The sequence below is a fragment of the Ziziphus jujuba genome, chromosome 5 (assembly GCF_031755915.1).
Source record: "Ziziphus jujuba cultivar Dongzao chromosome 5, ASM3175591v1".
NCBI lineage: Eukaryota > Viridiplantae > Streptophyta > Magnoliopsida > Rosales > Rhamnaceae > Ziziphus > Ziziphus jujuba.
The window spans coordinates 15,327,422-15,345,773 of record NC_083383.1 but is presented as its reverse complement, the minus strand read 5'-3'; the positions used below and the strand labels follow the sequence as shown (position 1 = coordinate 15,345,773).

Below are 18,352 nucleotides of genomic sequence, written 5' to 3'. Positions count from 1 at the left end.
TTAAATCTGTCATACTAGCAAAAATAATACAAAAATTCTCACCAAAATCACTATCTCACGTGTTTCACTCAAACAAGGTCTCGACACTCGTGTTTGCACACTAGTTTCGGCTTTTAACCCTCTTTTAAGCTCACACGCTCTTGTCTTTTACCTTAAAGTTCTAATTAAAGCACACATAAAACAAAAACTAGACCACAAGTGTACCTTAATTTAAACTTATCAATAAAATAGCACGCAAAAATAAGCAAATACCGAGCGGATTGATAAAACCTAGTCTTGGCCTTTCTAAGCAAAAACAAGGTAAATTGATAATGTAATTTTGGAATTAATGAATAATGGTCTAGAATATTAAGAGGCTAATAATTCAAGGATAAAATTAGAAAAGAGATTCAAACAATGAACAAGAAACAATTTGAACAAATATGGAATAATTGATGGTTGTTGTTTTTGTAATTTAACTCTTTGTATCAAGTCTTTTAGCAAATTTTAATCCCAACAATTTTAACACTCAAAATTTCAAATAACCAACAACAATATAAAATTCCAACAACTCCAAATATCACTAATTCAATTATTTCAACTTAAACAAATTTAAATTCCAAACTTCAACAAAAACAGGCCTTTGACAAATTTTTTTTATTCCACTTTTGGCTTTTTTTTTTTATCATAAAAGATTGATGCTAACACAATTTCTAGAAGCACCATACAATACAAAAACTGCAGTTCCAACCCAAAGATTCAACAAACCCGAGACTCACTTCAAACAAAGACAAATTGCACAATTTTTAGGTTTTACACAATATGCTTTCAAAATCTCTCTCTCTCTCTCTCTCTTTTCTTTTCTTTTCTTTTTTTTTTGAATATATGAGTGCAAATAATTAAGATCAAAACAGCAAAGAAAAATCAATAATAAACTAAATTATTAAGAACAAAGATAAAAACAAACAACAAACTAGGAAGCAAAAATACGGTAAAAGAAGAAAACCTAATTTGACTAGGATTTTTTTTTTTTTTCATGCAGAACATGTTGGATAGATGCAACCTTAACCTAATGTCAAAATGACAGAATAAGTAAAGAAAATAAAGCAAATAAGATAAATCGAACATGAACTAAAAACTAGGCTCTGATACCAAATGATATGAACCTAGGTAGACTTGCACCTAAACACGTATTATATTAGCCCGGATCATAATTAAGTTGAAATTCTAATAGAAACCTCAACTCCTAATCAACTTATGATAAGAAAACCTTGGTATAAGATGTAGACATCACAATAGGTGATAGATATCCTATTAATAAGTCAAATTAAAACACTCACTCTCTAATAGTGTTTTAGGTGTTCAAAGAGAATAAAGAGAATTCTTTTTCACAAATAATTTTCTATATAATATCAAAGCTACTTTCTCGTTGAAAAAATAAACCTTTAAATAGGCCGTGAATAAACAAAAGAAAATCCTAAAACACTAGGTAAAACCGGCCAAGCATAGAAAAACCCTAATGTGGTCGAAATTCATCCTTCTTTCCTAAACTAATTTTTTCTTTATTTTAAACTAGGAATTAATTAATTTACAATGAAAATAATAAAATAATAATTTTTCTAAATTAAATTGTCCAGCAAATAAATAAATAAAAATAAAATAAAAGACTAATTTCCTAAAACAAAAATCAAATTACAAATTAGGAAACTAGTTGACTATATTTCAAACTAAGCTATCTTTGACCAATCAATGACTACTTTAGGCTCCAAATCAGCTTCCGGATTAATATGAGTTCCCACACATTGTCCTTAATTGGAATAAGTCAAATTTGCTTGAACAAGAAGAAAAGTCAAAGTCAGCACCTAAAGTAAGCATTTTTGGCCAAATGGAAGGTTTATGTGCACAAGCCTCTTTTGTCAAGCTTTGTTTTTGCCTTGACATGATTCCATAGCCTCTTGGTGATATCAATCAAGTTCATGAAGTGTTGAATCCATTCCTTGCTGTCCAGAGTCTATAAAGGCACATAACAGCTACCCGAGTCCATCTCGGCTTCCACCATTTCATCAAATTCATTTACTAAAAAAAAAAAAAAAACTTTTATCACAATTCATTATTAGACTTAATTGACAAAATATATAATAATAATAGTTCAAGAAGAAATGTAATGTGAGCAACTTTAAGTGTAAAAAGTTGTATGGTTAAAAAGATTAAATATAGTTATACATAAATTCCGCTATAGGATTCTTTTAATTGTACAAGAGCATCGGTTATTCTTTCTTTTATACTTTGCCCTCCAAACTATAAGACCCCTCACATGGGCCACTTGAGCTATAAAGTTTTAATAGTTTATCTCAATTATGTAATTTTTCCTTGTAACTTGATAATTATTTGTCATGCATATTATCCAGTAGTAAAATTAATAATAATAATTAAAAAAGTAGTTGCTAAACAGAGCTATATAAATCGTGTAAGTTTAATTTCATCAAATTTATTTACTACAGTTGTTTGTTTTATCAAATTTATCTACCACAATTCATAAATTGGACTTAATTGACAATAATAATAAGAATAAGAATAATTGTTCAAGAAACCGTTTCACAAAACTTGGTTGACAATGTATATATTGTAGATCTTCCAACCGATTTGAAGATTTCTCTGGCATTCAATGTTGTTAATGTTTCTCCGTATTACCCTCCAGACGATGCCTCTCTTCTCCTTGAGACACTTAGAGGCGAGTCGTTTTCTGGTGGGGAAGAAATTGTGCAAATGAAAAATGAGTGAAAGTGATCTGGGGACAAAGCTGTTATTTGAATTTAAAGTCGTTATGCTACACATTATTTCATTTTATTTGTTTGCTTAAGTCGTTATGCTACACATTATTTCATTTTATTTGTTTGCTTAAGTTCTTTGTTGTTATTGTTATATCGTTGTAGAATCATTTTAGTTTAGTTTTGAGATTGTTAGTTAAAACGTCTCCCTTTACATTTTATTTTGCTATTAAAGGAAAACCGTCTTTTTCCTTGGGCAGATTAGTTTCTTTCTTGTAATTTGGTTTTGACGAAGCTTGTGAGCTCGTTTTTAATGGAAATTAACCTCTCTAGAATTCAAAATACTCTTTGGTGTTAGTGATGGTCTTGAATCCCTACTCTTCACACTATCTACATAAATAAGTATTTCTGTTTTTGTTTTAATAGCATCATTTTCTGTTATGAGCTAATTGTATTAAATATTCATAATTCCAGTTAAATTATAATTAATATATTACTAAAAGTTTGCAGATAAATATTTTAAGTGTATTAATGAATTATAATGTGAAAAAATAAGGGATCAAAAAAGTGAAAACTAAAAAAAAAATTAAAAAAATAGAATATATAAATATATTAAGCAAATGATTCTATAAAAGTTTTATTGAGAGAAACGATAGAAAGAAAAAATAATCATAGACAATTATTAGATTATAAAAAATAATTTAATAGATCTGATAATTATAATTATTGTTTTTTGTAATTCTTTTTCATAATTTTTTTATTATATTATTTATGTATGTGCAATATATATATATATATATATATAATCAAAATGGTTTTTCACCACTAACCTTTTATCATTTTTACAATATCTCCCCACTTTTAGACTTGGCATCTTTACCATTTGACATTTGTGAGTAGTTCTGCTATACCCAAAATCCCTTTGACCTTTGTGAACGGTATTGCTATACCCAAAAAATGCTAACATTGTATATATCAACGTGTTAAATCATGTCGTCAAAATGCTCGTGCAGTGCATACTCAACACTTTTTGCTTCACATTTCCAAGGGCAAATTAAGAGCATTGATGTTCTATAGTTGCAAGTAGTAGCACACAGAATGTATTATCTCAATATGAAACTGCTTCCCTCAACTGGACTAGTTTTCCAGCAGACTTCATATTCAGACAGCTTCATGAGCTTGCTAGGTAAGTCCCATGGTTTGTGATTTAACTTTGTGATTCCGACATGTTAAGCTTTGAAACATTAAGCTTTTATTTTAATGCTTCGTGATGCCAACATTAATTTTGACGTTTTGTGATTCAACTTTGTGAGTTTTTTCAGCATGAAGGTGCAGCAAGAGAAGGTGTGGTCCAAGGTGTGGTAGGGGACCTATAGCCTATTCTCACAAACACCCAGATCGATTCTTCTAATTGAGTGGTCTATCCAAAAAGATGCTTGGATACATAATTATTGCCATTTTATTTTCACGTGGAAGATGCTTTCATTTTGCATTCTTTTCCTTCGCTTTTTTCTAATTGAATGGTCATTTCAAAAAGATACTTGCTAGGATTTGTAATTATTGCCATTTTGTTTTCCCTTGGAAGATGCTTTCTTTTTACAAGTAAAAGTTTGGATATTTTAACATTTCAGTGTATGCGAGTGCTACTAAAGCGGATAGTTGTTTCCTGTAATGTATACGACAGAACAAATCCAATCATCCAAAACAAGATTGGAAATAACAACATAAATTTTTTTTTTTTTCCTTGTAAAGTATGTATGGATTTTTTTTTCTTCTATGCAACTTCCATAAATTTTGATGTATATTTATAAATTTGGATATAGATATCTGAATAACACTTGAAAATTATATTAAAAATAACAAAAATTATATAGGGCACTCATATTATAGAGTGAACATGTCTTCTCTATTCTAATATGTAGAATTTTAATATTCTGCGCTACTTAGTTTATTTTATGAAGTAAAAAATTTATACAGCATAAAATTAAATGAGATTAAGTAAGAAAATGTATAAAATTTTTAATTTTTTTTAAAAAATTCAATGTAACATAAACACCAAAAAAGAATTTAATTGAATTTCATTATAGGTTCATTTTTATTTATTAGGTTTTTGGTACTAAAATATATAAATAAAAAAATAATTTAAATTACTATTATTATATATAATTTATTGATTTTATATCTAAGTAATTAATGATAAAAATGAACTAAGTAACCTATTTAATCATTACTGATAATATGATTTTGGTAAAAAGAGAATCTACCCACTGCATAGAGTGACCATCCAATCATGAAATTTTTTTTTAATCTTTTATGTGATTTTCATAAATTTTAGTATATACTCAAAACTTTATGTATATACACTTGAATAGGACTCGAAAATTAGGTAAAAGCCCCAAAAAAAAAAGTAATTCATAATTGGGTGCACACACTATAGAGTAAGTCATTTTTATATTATATATTTAGTCAAAATATATTGATTTTATAAATTTACAATGCAGTTTTAATCAATGTAAATCGGTTATTTTTATTTTTTAATTTGATTGAATTGATTTATTTTATATTTTTATAAAAATCATAATATTCTAACTTAGATAATCATTGCATATAAATAGATATAGATATATTTATTAAGTTAAAAAAGAAATTTTACATAATTGAACTAGAAGGAACTAAACTATATTTTACCCCAGAATTATTCTATCTTTTAAAACCCCTCACATGGCCGTCTTAAACTATTTATACTTTTGTTAGTTTAGTACAGTTATGTAACTTTTCCTTATAACTTAATAAAATTAGTCATGCATATAGTAAAATTAATAAAAAAATAAACTTTCTAAACAAACTTATATTGTGTATATTTTAAATTCATCTGCTACAAAAATTGTTTTTTTATCAAATTTTTCTTTCACAAGTCATGATTGGACTTAATTGATAAAAATAATATATTAATAATAGTTTAAGAAGAAATGTGAAATAAGCAACTTTAAAGTATAGGGCACAAAGTGCAAAAAGTTGTATAGTTTAAATGTTAAAAATATGGTTACACATTAATTCCGCTGTGTGATTTCTTTAATTGCATTAGAGCACCGGTTATTCTACCTTTTACATTTCTCTCTCCGAATTATAAAACCCCTCACATGTCAGGACCCGTCCAGAATTCCTTCCCCGGAACTCTAGACAGCCCTGATCCTAGGGAAACCCTACCGAACTCTCCAACGGAAAATCTGGCAGAGCCTCCCCTAAGGGATTTACTTACCACAAATTTACCTGCACTGAAAACACACTTCTAAAATTGTCCCCTTATTCCTCCCACAGTACTACAAGTTGGTTCCACAAATTTCAGCACTTCAAAATAAATACAGTAATCCAGTGCATAATAAATACAACAAGAATGAAAGAAATAGTACAACTGCAATAAAGAAGAACAGGGTACTTCATGAAGTAAAACAGCGAGGAAGATCAAGTCCGCTCCGAATGAACACCGACAACCTGGAACCTAGAGGAACGGAATTTAAGAGTGTGAGATGCTAATCATCTCAGTGAGCGACCCTACTACTATACCATATAATATCACAGTAATAAGTATAAATAATAATTACTTGGAAATAATAATTTCTCTCAAAACCCTTACAATTCTCTCAGTTGGAAAGGTTCCCCTTTTAAAACATTTTCACAAAACCCTTTATTCATATTCCCCGAAAACCAAGACATCAAATAATTAAATATCGGAAGCAGTAATAATTAATTTTATTTTTCCAATACAGTTTCCAAACATTTTATTTTTAAAACACAGTTCTGAAAATCATTTGATGCACCCACTATATACCAGTGGCGCCAACAGTACCCAGCGTCCCGAGGTACCGCCAGACAGGAAGTTATAGAGAGAAACCGGCATACGGTCGCGTGGCGTCCCACTGCGCCGCTGCTAACCTGGTGTCCCGGCCAAAGGGGGGTGGCCTACCCTCTCCGATGGCATCCACAAGACACCCTCATAATATCAACCGCGCGCTACTCACACCCACCTGCGCGCTAATCACATCACCTGCGCGCTAATCACACCCACCTGCGCGCTAATCACAACCGTGTGCACACTAACCATATCACATATACCATATCACATAATCAGAACACCAGTACGTGCACGGTGCATCTAAAAATCATAAAATCCATAAATTTAAATCATAAAACAAATTTCACATTTTTCATAAACATAGCGGGCATAATCCATCCGCTTGAACCGGGAAATTCTCCACAATTTCTTTATAATCAATGCCATAAATCCCATGATTTCCAAATCCACCAACTCCCAAATCCATCAATTCAAATATCCACATTTTTTCCAAGCATAAATAATTCTCGAATATAATAATCAAATCTCAAAATATTCCATGGGCATATTTTATAAAAATTGAAATCACCAACATAACCAAATATTTTCCTTGAAATATTTGAAATTCAAATCGTGCCCAATTTAACATTAAAACCACCCCAATTTCAAAATCCTCAAAACCATAAATTAATTTCACATGGCATAAATTTGTAGAATTCGCATTTTCTTAAATCCAATAAATTCATAAATAATTCTACAATAAATCCAATAAATATTTGGCACATAGAAATTAAATTCCAAATATTTAAATCATACATTATATATTCACCAATTAAATTCCCAAAATTAATTTGAAGGTGGGTCACTCACCTGGAGCACGCAATTAACCCACGATCCACTACGGGATCAATTCTACGACTCACCGGTGCTCCTAGAACAAAATTCACAGACAGTCAAATAAATTAATATTTTATTCGGGTAAATAATACCCGGTACCTGGGGGTAAAACACAAACGTTATCTAGAATTTACGAGTTATATACCGAATCGAAGCTCGCGTGATGAGGATCACGGATTCGGTCTTACTTTCCGGTGATCGGACCCGACGGGGTCGGAATCTCGCCGGAAAGCTTTTCGAGTTTCGGCTTCGCAATTCTCCCAAACCGTCGCGAATTGGCGGAAACGGAAGTCGGATTTGGGTTCAGGAGGTCGAACACTGCGGACTGGAGCTGGCCGGAATTTCGGGTACTCGCCGAAACAGTATTTTCCGGCGGGTCGCCGCGGTCACCGGCAACCGTCGCCGGCGGCGCGTGCGTGCGGTGCTCGTTGGCTGTGAAATTTTGCAGACTTGTAGATCGTGAGGAGAGCAATCCAACGGGACCGGCGGTGAGCAAAACGGAGGTCGGACGGCGGAGAAATCACCGTTTGAAGATTTCCGACCCCTCACCGGAAAACGCTCCGATCCCGGCGCGTCGGTGGTCCGATGGCCGTGATTTTTGGTGGGTAGGCCGGACTTGAGGAGAGGATCAAGGCTGTCAGGCGCGTGTGGCCGGAAAATGGCCGGAACAGTGCCGATTCGCGGTGGCCGGCGGTGGAGGGGGAAAAATCGCCGCCAAACTTCGGACGTCCGATCCGGGCGCGTCCGGCGGCCATTCGCCGTGAAATTTGGAGGTTTTGCGGGAAATGAGGTGGGCAATCTGGATGGCCGGCGCGTGTACAGTAACTAGGCCGGAAAACGTGAAAATGACCGGCGGCCGGTGACTCTCTCTCTCTCTCTCCTCTCTCTATTTCTCTCTCCTCTCTCTCTTTCTCTCTCTTCCCCGAGTGTTTTAACAAATAAAACCCCTGTGTGACACTGTTCATGCCACGTGGACCAATCAGAAGCTGACACGTGGCGTTTCACTGTTCACCGACCCAAAAACATTAAAATAATACGGTATCCGGTAAACTTCAAACGTCCATAACTTTTTAACCGGATGTCCGTTTTGAGCGTGCCGCTAGTCTATGAACTTGTATCGACGAGCACTTCACAACCATGCATGAGTCAAAGCTCAATTCCCCATAAACAAAAAGTCAACTCCGGCACCCCTTGGACAGTTTGGACCGCAACTTGTTTCGTCCATAACTTTCAAACCGTAGCTCCGTTTTCGACGTGCTACCAGTCTACGAACTCGTGGCATCGTGCACTTCGCCACGATACCCTAGTCAACTCAAAATTCTTACCGAGTCAAAAAATCAACTTTTGGCCCCCTTCGGTCAACGGTCAACCTCGATCAACGTGCACGGATTCCGGTGCGATTTGGGACGGGGTGTTACATCACATGGCCCCCTTTAACTATAAAGTTTTTGTCAGTTTAGTTTAATTTTGTAATTTTTTCTTATAATTCAATAATTTTTAGTAATGCATATTATAAAATATTAAAATCAATAAGGAAAAATAAAATTATAAACAGAATTACATAAATTTTATATGATTAATTTTATCAAATTAATTTGCTAAATTTTTTTTAATCAAATTTATTTACTCAAATTCATAATTGAATTTAATAATAATAATAATAATTCAAAAAATACCTTATACGAGCGTCTTTACGAAATTAGATATAGGAAATATAAAATGTTATATAGTTTAAAAGTTAAAAACGTAATTACCCTTTTAACTTTTATCTTTTCCTTTTAATTAATTAGCGAAAAGAGATTTTATCAAAAACACTTCAAATCAAAAATTTAAAAATTATCAGGATGATCATTGTCGTGGTCCTTATACATCTCCCCTTTTTGCTGAAACTTACACGTGTGTCTCTTTATAAACTTATAAATGCATGTTTTTGCTGAAATTTCGTGGTCCTTATACATCTCCCCTTTTTGCTGAAATTTTCATGTGTCTCTTTATAAACCTATAAATGCATGTTTTTTGGGCAAAAAATGCATGTTTTTTTTATTTGGCTTGTTCACAAAAACCAGCCCAGCTGTTTTGCACGTTCTCATGAGGTGTCGTCAGTACAACCATTTTTCGAAGGTCTTTGTCATTCGTCACATTTTGTTGTATGCCCATTCTATCCTTTGGTTAATAGACGTGGTAATTAGCAGTTTGATAGTTATTTTGGGTTTTAACCAATAACAATTTCACGTCCATATATATATATAAATACGGAGTCCGAGTCCGTTGTTATCGTATGAGAAATCTCATCAATCTTGAAGTTGTGGTACGGACGGTCCACCGTACATTTTTTTAATAAATATATATATAAGTTTACTAAAGAAAAGACACATCCACTTCATAATATAAGCACCTAACTATAAACATTATTTTTTATAATATTTATAAATTTTGGTGTATACTTATAAATTTTGGTATATATGCTTAAATAACATGATATTTACATAAAAGACAAAAAAAATTCCATATCTGGGTACTCACATTATGAAGTGGACGCATCTTCTTTATAATAAAATTGGACACACACCCATGTCTAAATATATTATTTTAATACTGTGAAAACCTGTCCACTTGATCATGTGAGCAGTCGACCTTGATGTTTACACATGAATAACACTTGAAAATTACATAACACTTGAAAATTACATAAAACGAAAAAAAAAAAGTAATTTATGATTGGATGCTCATACCACACAGTATATAAGTTTTCTCTATAGTAAAATTGTATGTATATATATAATTAGATTGATTTGATAGTTTTTCTATTAGAATTTTTTTTTATAATTTTTGAATTATTTTGTTGAGATGTAAAAATATATTTATTATTTAACATGTTCTAATAAGTTCAATTTTCCAATCTATCATTTTAGTTTATCACTAAACTAATAGTTGACCACTAAATTAATTTTTAATTCTACATATTAATATGATCAAAGAACCAATATAAAAAAACATAGTTTTAAAATCATCATGTCGAATGGATAATATATATATTATATTATTTATATGTCTATATATATATTGTTGGACCTATATCAAGACAATTTAATATTTTTAAAATCAGATATTTTTTTATTTTGTATCTTGAATCACATTTGAAAAATAATAAAGTATAACGTGAATGATATGTTAAAATTTTATTCAGAAATATAGACTTAATTAGAATCCGATAATTATTAAATATAATTTTAAATATTAATTATTCATGCAATTTACAGATTAAAAATATAAATTTGTTTCTTTTTTATTTGGATTGAAGATAGCATGTGAGGTTGGGATTATTAATAAATTTTAGGTCCATGATAAAATAATTGAGGCATCTGATTCGTGTACATGAAAGTGTTGAATGATTAAAGGCTAATCTTCGCGCTTTACCAAGAAAATAATATTTAATTTTGTGTAATTACATTTTACCCTTGAATGGTTCTACTTTTTACATTTTGCTTTTGGAACTATGAAAATCCTCAAACGGCCCCACTTAACTTTTAGGTAAATTCCAGTATACGGACTTGAATTTTGGCTTGTTTTCACTATATCACGTAAATTTAATTTTGATACATAATCACTTATTTTTTACTTAAACTGGGATTCATTGAGAAACCAAAAGAAAATGTCATCAACAGACAAACCTCGATTCAGGTAGCTACACCACGATCGTTTTCCTGAATCAACAGACTTACAAAATAAGGAGCCGGGGAATATAAATCCACCTCTCCAAAAAAACTAAATTTCTTAGCCCACTGCCGAACTAGGTGAGCACACCTATTGTTCTCTCTCGCAGTCCAGACAAAAGACATATTAGCATACAAAGGAGTTGACTGAAATATAAGATTCGCAAGGTGCTCAGCTTGCCAGTGAAAAGCCTTTCTATTCTTGGTAGCTAAGGAATCAATGACAGCGGAAGCATCAGATTCTAAGCAAATATTGCTCCATCCGTAACTATAAGCCACTTGTAAAGCCTTCAGAATAGCTTCCATCTCCGCCACTTCTGGAATATCAATCACAGATTTGAAGGATCGGATGAGGAGAATGTTTCCTGCGGCATTTCTCACAACCATGGCAAGACAGCTTCCTCGTTTGCTCAAAGCAGCATCGGTGTTGATTTTGAATGTTCCTACTGTCGGTCTGCTCCAACCTTGTCTACTATTAATGGATGAAACGGTTGGACGGCCCATAAGATCATGCGAGATGGAGTCTTTAATTTCGTTAAACCTGATGGTGATTGTCTGCATGGAAAATTCCAGGCTTTCAATGTCTTTCCCATGCATGACACGATTTCGAATCCACCAAATATGTTCCAAAAGGATGCAGCTAAACATGTTTATCGGCATTGCCTTTTATATCAAGTTATTAGACTTTTTTACCCAAAAAAAGTCATTAGCCTTTTATATAAAAAATATTATGTCAATTCTGGTCCACAAAAAGAAAAAACATAAAATAATAATAATAAATAAATAAATAAATAAATAATAATAATAATAATAATAATAATATGGGCACGCCTATAAATTCCGAGCAATGAGAACCGCTTTACTCACTCAACCCAATCCCCAAACAAACATCTTTGAAACCTTCCAATCTTAATCAAGCTCTTTCTTTCTCGCTTCTTGCAATGGCCTCTGAAATTGTTTTCCTGAAAGATGAGAAGCTCCGAATGCTTGCGCAGCTCATTCGCAACCATGAAGCTAACAACATACAGAATATTATATTCGAGTCCATAGGCAAGCAATTTGAATACCTCAGGATGTGCAACTCTAATCAGGAATCCGTCAATACCGTCCTAGATGAGTGCAATGCAATGGTGAGTAAGTATAAGGATGACGAAATTCGAGGTCCCATTTCTGGTCTCATCCTTGTTTATATAGAAAACTGCCTCAACAATGCACTTCAGCTCATCAGGAACTACACTCTGCGAAGGACCTACCTTGACAAATTGATCGCGCATGACCTGGAACTTTTCCAAGCACTGGATGGGTTGGACACTTCAAATCTCACTGAAGTTGCTGATTTCACGGAACAAATTCAGCAATACGACCAAAAAGTTATCAGCTACATGAAGTTGAGTGTCAACACTCATGCTTCACAAGAATTCTCAAGATATCTCAGGAATTCCGGCATCGGCTTCGACAACCTAGTCCGAAGGTGAGGTGACTATATATACCCACTTCTATCTCTAATTATATATATAAATATATATATGTGTATAGAATTTTTCAATGATGGGTGTCCATGCTCCAAATTAGGACATTACCGGTGATTACAGGATGCTTATACATATAAAATTAATCTGTATCAAGCAACTTATAGCAGCCCTAAGGAATTTGTTCCGTGTCTCAGAGTTGTAATTTTATTATTAATGATTATATGACAGCTTTTATAGGATAGGTTCTACCTCGGGATCAAATGAGCTTTTGGACAGCTACACTACAGTAATTACAAGTTTAGCTAGCTCCACATCTATAGTAGGAAATGCCTTATTTACCTAAAAATAAAAAATAAAAATAAAATTAAAAAAATGGTAGGAGATACCTTAGTGACTTGGCTGTGGGGTGGTTTCTCTGTGGAGAATTCCACCTTAGATTGTTTTTTTCTGTCTTCATCATTTACCCCTTTATTTTAGTAGGCATTAGTCCTCTTTATCCGGGGGATTATATGCATCAAATAATCTACTGGGTGTACTCTTAGAGATGGATAAAACTTCTTTTCTTCCTTAGTAGGATGGGTAGTCCTCCTGACAATTATATACCTGCTAATTTGATGTTCATCCCACCTCATATTGTGTCCGAATGGTATTTCCTACCTATTCATATCATTCCTTCATAGCATCCCAGACATATCGGAGGTGTAGCCGCAATAGCATTAATTTTTATATGTCTGATCGTTTAACTTTTTTAAAAAAAAAAAAAAAAAATTGTATGTGTGTAGTTCAAGTTTTCTCTGTGTTTACCAAGGAATAATTTGATTGCTCGACGAATTTGTCTTGGATATTCCTCCAATTACATATAATAGGGTACTTTAATATATACAAAACCATATATTCATTAAATATTAATATTTGAGTTATATGATCTATGCAGTTACCAGACGAGGCTTGGGTTTACCGGACCGTTTAAGGACTTGAAAGATGAACAAAAGCTAGAGGTGAATGATTAAACTGCTAATTGCATGGATATATCATTTTTTTTAACTATCTCCTAAATTAATATTAATATATATATATATATATATCTATATAATTATAGGGTTTATGTTGGAAACCAACTAATGTGGTCAATTGCACAACTAGATTTTTCATTTTAATTCATAAGGGCTCATTTGGTGTGCTGTGTCAGCCCATCAGATCAGTATTAAATTCTGTACACCGTTTGGAACCTCTAACACCGTACACATCTTATCCACAGTCCCCATATGGCACGGTCGGATTTGGGTTTTCTCTAATTAAGAGAAAAGCTTCTGCTCATTGAGTGTACATACACTTTCTCTCATATAATGTGGGACCCATAAAAAAAAAGCTTCAATATATCGGGTATAATACATCCACATTCCACATCCTATGCGAGAAAGGGCTATGCGCACCTAATGTACAAAAGGTCTTTCGCTTAATCAATGACCAGACAGAACCCATATGTGAATTGTGGGGTGGAACACGTGCTTGTTACCCACCAGATATATATATATATATATATATATATATTTTAACAAATAACCTTCACTTTTCAGTTTTTGAGTTTCAAAATCATTGCAATAACTATTTTTACGCCTGCATCATCTACAAATATTTTTTAATTTTTGGCTGTTCTAATTTCGGTGAGTGATGTGAAATGTGTTGAATTTACTTTTATAAATTGTGTTTCATTTGATCCTAAATTAAAATTACAATATCTAAAATGCCTATTAGTTCTTCACCATTGTTACAGCAAAATAGTCAAAGATAAAGGATTTTGGTAGGGACGATGATATCTGAGATTTTTGCAATTTTTCTTACCTTTCTGCTTTTGGTTTTTTTCTTTTTTTCCTTTTTTTCGATTGAAATTCTGCTTTTGTTTTTTGTTAGAAAATAAAAAAAAAGAAATTAAAGTGTTTCTTCCACTTACTAAGGGCCTTATAGTCTTTATACGAAAGTAATTCTTTATTTGTTCCCCTCTACTTCTGCTAATTTGGCTTTTGGCTGTGGATTATTTGTATATCCGTTATCTCTCCTTATCCCACTCTCCTTCAACTTTCTCTTGCAAAATTTCGGACATCCAAATCACTTCAAACAAACAAACCCTTTGCGTATCCAAAGAAACACTTTTGTTTCTTTCCCAAGTTCTTCCAAAAAAACCTCATAAGTATTCGTACATTTTTACCTCTCTTTTCTTATGAAAGAGAACCCAAATTACACGCTGATCAAAGAGAGAGATTGCCTTTTGTTTCTACTCCTCAAAACCTCCAAGCTTATGTGAATGAATAGTTTAGCAAGTTTTGGAGATATAATAAAGAAAGAGAATGAACGTTTTTGCACGGCTTTGTTGGAGAGAAAGGAGTGAGAGAGAGAGAGAGATGTGAGAGGAAGTGAAATGACCTTACTTATCCTGACAAAATGCATCATGAGATGCACACATAAGGTTTGTATTTTTAATAGATGGACCATGGGTGCAAATAAAATGAAAATTCGAAAGGCAAATTATTATAAATTTTTTTTAGGATACGAAGTATCAGTTTTGCTAAAATATGGAGTATGATGGTATTGTAAATTATTATAAATTTTTTTTTAAGATATAAATAAAGTTCAGAATACAACGGTCTCAATTTCTTGTATATAAATGATAAACAGGTGTATGATGCAATAATCGAGGCATCGGGTAGGCTAAGCGTACTGGATGACAAAGGCTTAAAGGCTCTATCATATGGGAAAGATACTCGGAGCATTAAGGATTATGGTCAAAAAGGCATGTTCCTGATGAAAGTAGGAATCATAATTTGGGACATATATTCATCGGACCAGCCAATCCAAACGGCAACACGAGAGGCCATGGTGCAAGCAGCAAAAAAAGGAGGTGCAACGCTAGGAAAGATTGTGGGAGCTGCAGCGGCAACCCAATTAGTAGGCGTTCAAGCAACTACATTGTTCGTTGCTGCGCTTGGACTTGCTGGAGGAGTTGTGGGAGGTTTTATTTTTGGAGCTGCTGCTGGCCTTTTGTTTGATCTGATTTTCGGCTCCGGAGGGGAAGCCGTCCTTCCTACTGATGGCTTAATATTCTACGTAGCGCCCATGCCTAATGGCAAGGATTTGGCCAAACAAATTGCCCACATATAATCATATGTACTGAACAAAACAACCTATTACTCCCTTCACCCACCCACACACACAACACACACACCCACCCACCCCAGCCGTTCCCCCCCCCCCCCCCCCCCCAAAAAAAAAAAATAAATTTAATGGGTTCGTAATAATAGTCTCACTTATGAGAATTGCATGTACACGTTCATAATTATATTTACTTTTCTCCTGGTTTGTACTATCCCGTGTTTGTTGAGTACTTAATACCCATTTTAATTAGTTTTATTTATTTTACTTGTTCTATTACTTATAGAGTTTTGCTATAATTATCACAACTGGATTGACACTCATCCTCACACTACAATTGGCAATTCGCTCCATTTAATATTTTTTTCCTTTAAAAAAAATGTTACTTTATCATTATTAGTGATTATTGTTAATCAAATCTATACAATTTAGTTGACTATCCTAAAAGGTTCATTTTCTAGCAAAGGTTCATTTTCTTATATTAGATTTTTCAGTTTTAAAGGTCGAAATATAATTAAATGCAATCAATTATCAGTTGTTATGTTAACAATAGATCCCACTAATGATGAGAAATAACAAAACTTAATTTTTTACTTGTAGAAAATGAAAACTAATAATATGAACAAGTGAATTCGGAAAGATAGACAACTAAATTGTCATATTGCATAAGGGTCCTATATACAAGTCATTCTATGCTTCAACTATCCATAAGACTTAAGGATTAATGAGTCTGGTAAACCACAAGATAAAGCAAAACCTTAGATGTAGGAATATGGCGTATGTTGATGCAAAAAATCAATGATTAAAGTTTGTGTATCCTCCTTCACCGTTGAATAACCCATGGATTTGCAAACTAGGCAAAAAAACATCGTTAGAAAGGCTTAAGGAGTGCTGGTGAGACCCTTCGATGGTCAAGTTACAAGAGGTACTTTGAATGCCAAAAGCTATTAGAGTTTTGATTTTTATGTTGTTGTGCACTTTACATGAGATGTATTACGATATATTTAATGAACTGGAATACAGGATCAAATAACAAAACTAGGAGACAGTGATTAAATTTACACTCATAGTTAGCCCCCACTCTGTGATTAAAAATTCACTCAATAGAGTAATGAATGTTGACTTTTGAGTTGAGGATTGTTTTGGTTTGATTGAGTTGATGAATTTCTTTATGCTGATTCTGTATATATATTTGTCTTTTTCATGTTGATTCCATACAAGACATCTACATAAATTTTGTATATAGCTGAATATATTGGAAAATTTCCAATTATTCCATGCACATGGATGCATGTATAAATATTTTATATAGTTTTTGGTAGCAATACTCCCTGAACTTTTATCATATTTGCAAATTACAATATGATTTTCATGTTTAGCAGCTATACACTTTCAACTTCATGTTTTTTTTACAACAATGCCTAACTACCTTAACACTATTTTTATTTGACTGTTAAATGTCATGTGCTTGGCATATGCTACATTTTTTTCGGCATAAAGGACATGGGATACCACATGATGGATAGTTTTGTGATGGAGGTGCAGCAACATAGCTCAGCAGCTCGGCATAGCTCGGCAACTCGGCAACTCGACAACAACATAGCTCGGCAACAGCAGCTCGGCAGCAACAGAATAGCTCAGCAACAGCAACTCGGCATCAACACAGCAAGCTCAGCAGCAGCAACAACAAGCTCAGCAACACCAGCAACAGCAGCAGCAGCAACACAACAGCACCATTAGCATCAATAGCAAGCTCAAAATAGCAGCAGCTTCATCATGAACAGTAACAAATGCCAAAACAGGGGAGAATAGAGTGCTACAGTACCATAGAAATGAAACCCAATTTAAATCTTATGGTCATTGGCTTGCATGTGCCAAGGTTCATGTGACCCAAATAAAAAACACACCATTTTAATCTTTCCAGAATAATTGTTTAAAACGCACTGTTTTCATTTTTAGGTTTATATATGTAATAGTTTGCCACCTTTCGGGTAGATAATTTTTTATGTTCTTCAACATATGAAATAGATTGGTAATCAAGCTGAGTTTCCAGTAGCTTCCTTTGCTGGTTGTTTGTGAATGATAAATTCATTTTTCTTGTTTAATTGAAAGCTCCTACATTAAATTGGTATCAGAGCTCGGAGATCGCCGGGAATCTTGTTATGGCCAATTCCGATGGAGGGAGCAGTTGTACCAATGGAGAAGACCAGGGTATGAAGACCATTTTGGGAGCCATCCGAGGTGTGGAGCAGTAGATCGAGAATCTTGCCGTAGTCATCCAACAATCATTGCTTCAACAAACCTCACCACCACCTTTAACACCACCGGTTGCTGGATCGAGAGAGCGAGAGTTAGCTTGCCACCCACCGGCACCAATTCAGACCCAAAACACCCAGCCACGCCTAAATTTTCCCTTGGTGACAGATCCACCACCACCACCTCACTTTCCACAAAATTTTTACCCCAACCAGCTCCCATTGCCGAACACCGACTCAGATGATGACATTGAGGCAACTTTCTTTGACCAACCACGACGTAGGCTTG

General features: G+C 33.5%; 2 protein-coding genes across 2 annotated transcripts; both read left to right on the top strand.

Annotated features, from left to right (window-relative positions):
- The first annotated feature begins 12,045 nt into the window (after positions 1-12,045).
- Positions 12,046-16,070, top strand: LOC132799152 (uncharacterized). The gene is made up of 3 exons (XM_016030302.4): positions 12,046-12,660; positions 13,596-13,659; positions 15,335-16,070. Exons 1-3 carry the CDS (start codon positions 12,131-12,133, stop codon positions 15,815-15,817), a joined length of 1,077 nt encoding a protein of 358 aa, XP_015885788.3. The 5' UTR covers positions 12,046-12,130; the 3' UTR covers positions 15,818-16,070.
- On the top strand, positions 12,131-15,817 carry LOC132803770 (uncharacterized). Its single transcript, XM_060817282.1, has 3 exons — positions 12,131-12,660; positions 13,596-13,659; positions 15,335-15,817. Exons 1-3 carry the CDS (start codon positions 12,131-12,133, stop codon positions 15,815-15,817), a joined length of 1,077 nt encoding a protein of 358 aa, XP_060673265.1.
- Positions 16,071-18,352: the final 2,282 nt, after the last annotated feature.

Coding starts and splice junctions, on each gene's coding strand:
- LOC132799152 (XM_016030302.4), top strand. CDS start 12,131: ATGGCCTCTGAAATTGTTTTCCTGAAAGATGAGAAGCTCCGAATGCTT. Junction 12,661..13,595: donor TTCGACAACCTAGTCCGAAG/GTGAGGTGACTA, acceptor TGATCTATGCAG/TTACCAGACGAGGCTTGGGT. Junction 13,660..15,334: donor AAGATGAACAAAAGCTAGAG/GTGAATGATTAA, acceptor AATGATAAACAG/GTGTATGATGCAATAATCGA.
- LOC132803770 (XM_060817282.1), top strand. CDS start 12,131: ATGGCCTCTGAAATTGTTTTCCTGAAAGATGAGAAGCTCCGAATGCTT. Junction 12,661..13,595: donor TTCGACAACCTAGTCCGAAG/GTGAGGTGACTA, acceptor TGATCTATGCAG/TTACCAGACGAGGCTTGGGT. Junction 13,660..15,334: donor AAGATGAACAAAAGCTAGAG/GTGAATGATTAA, acceptor AATGATAAACAG/GTGTATGATGCAATAATCGA.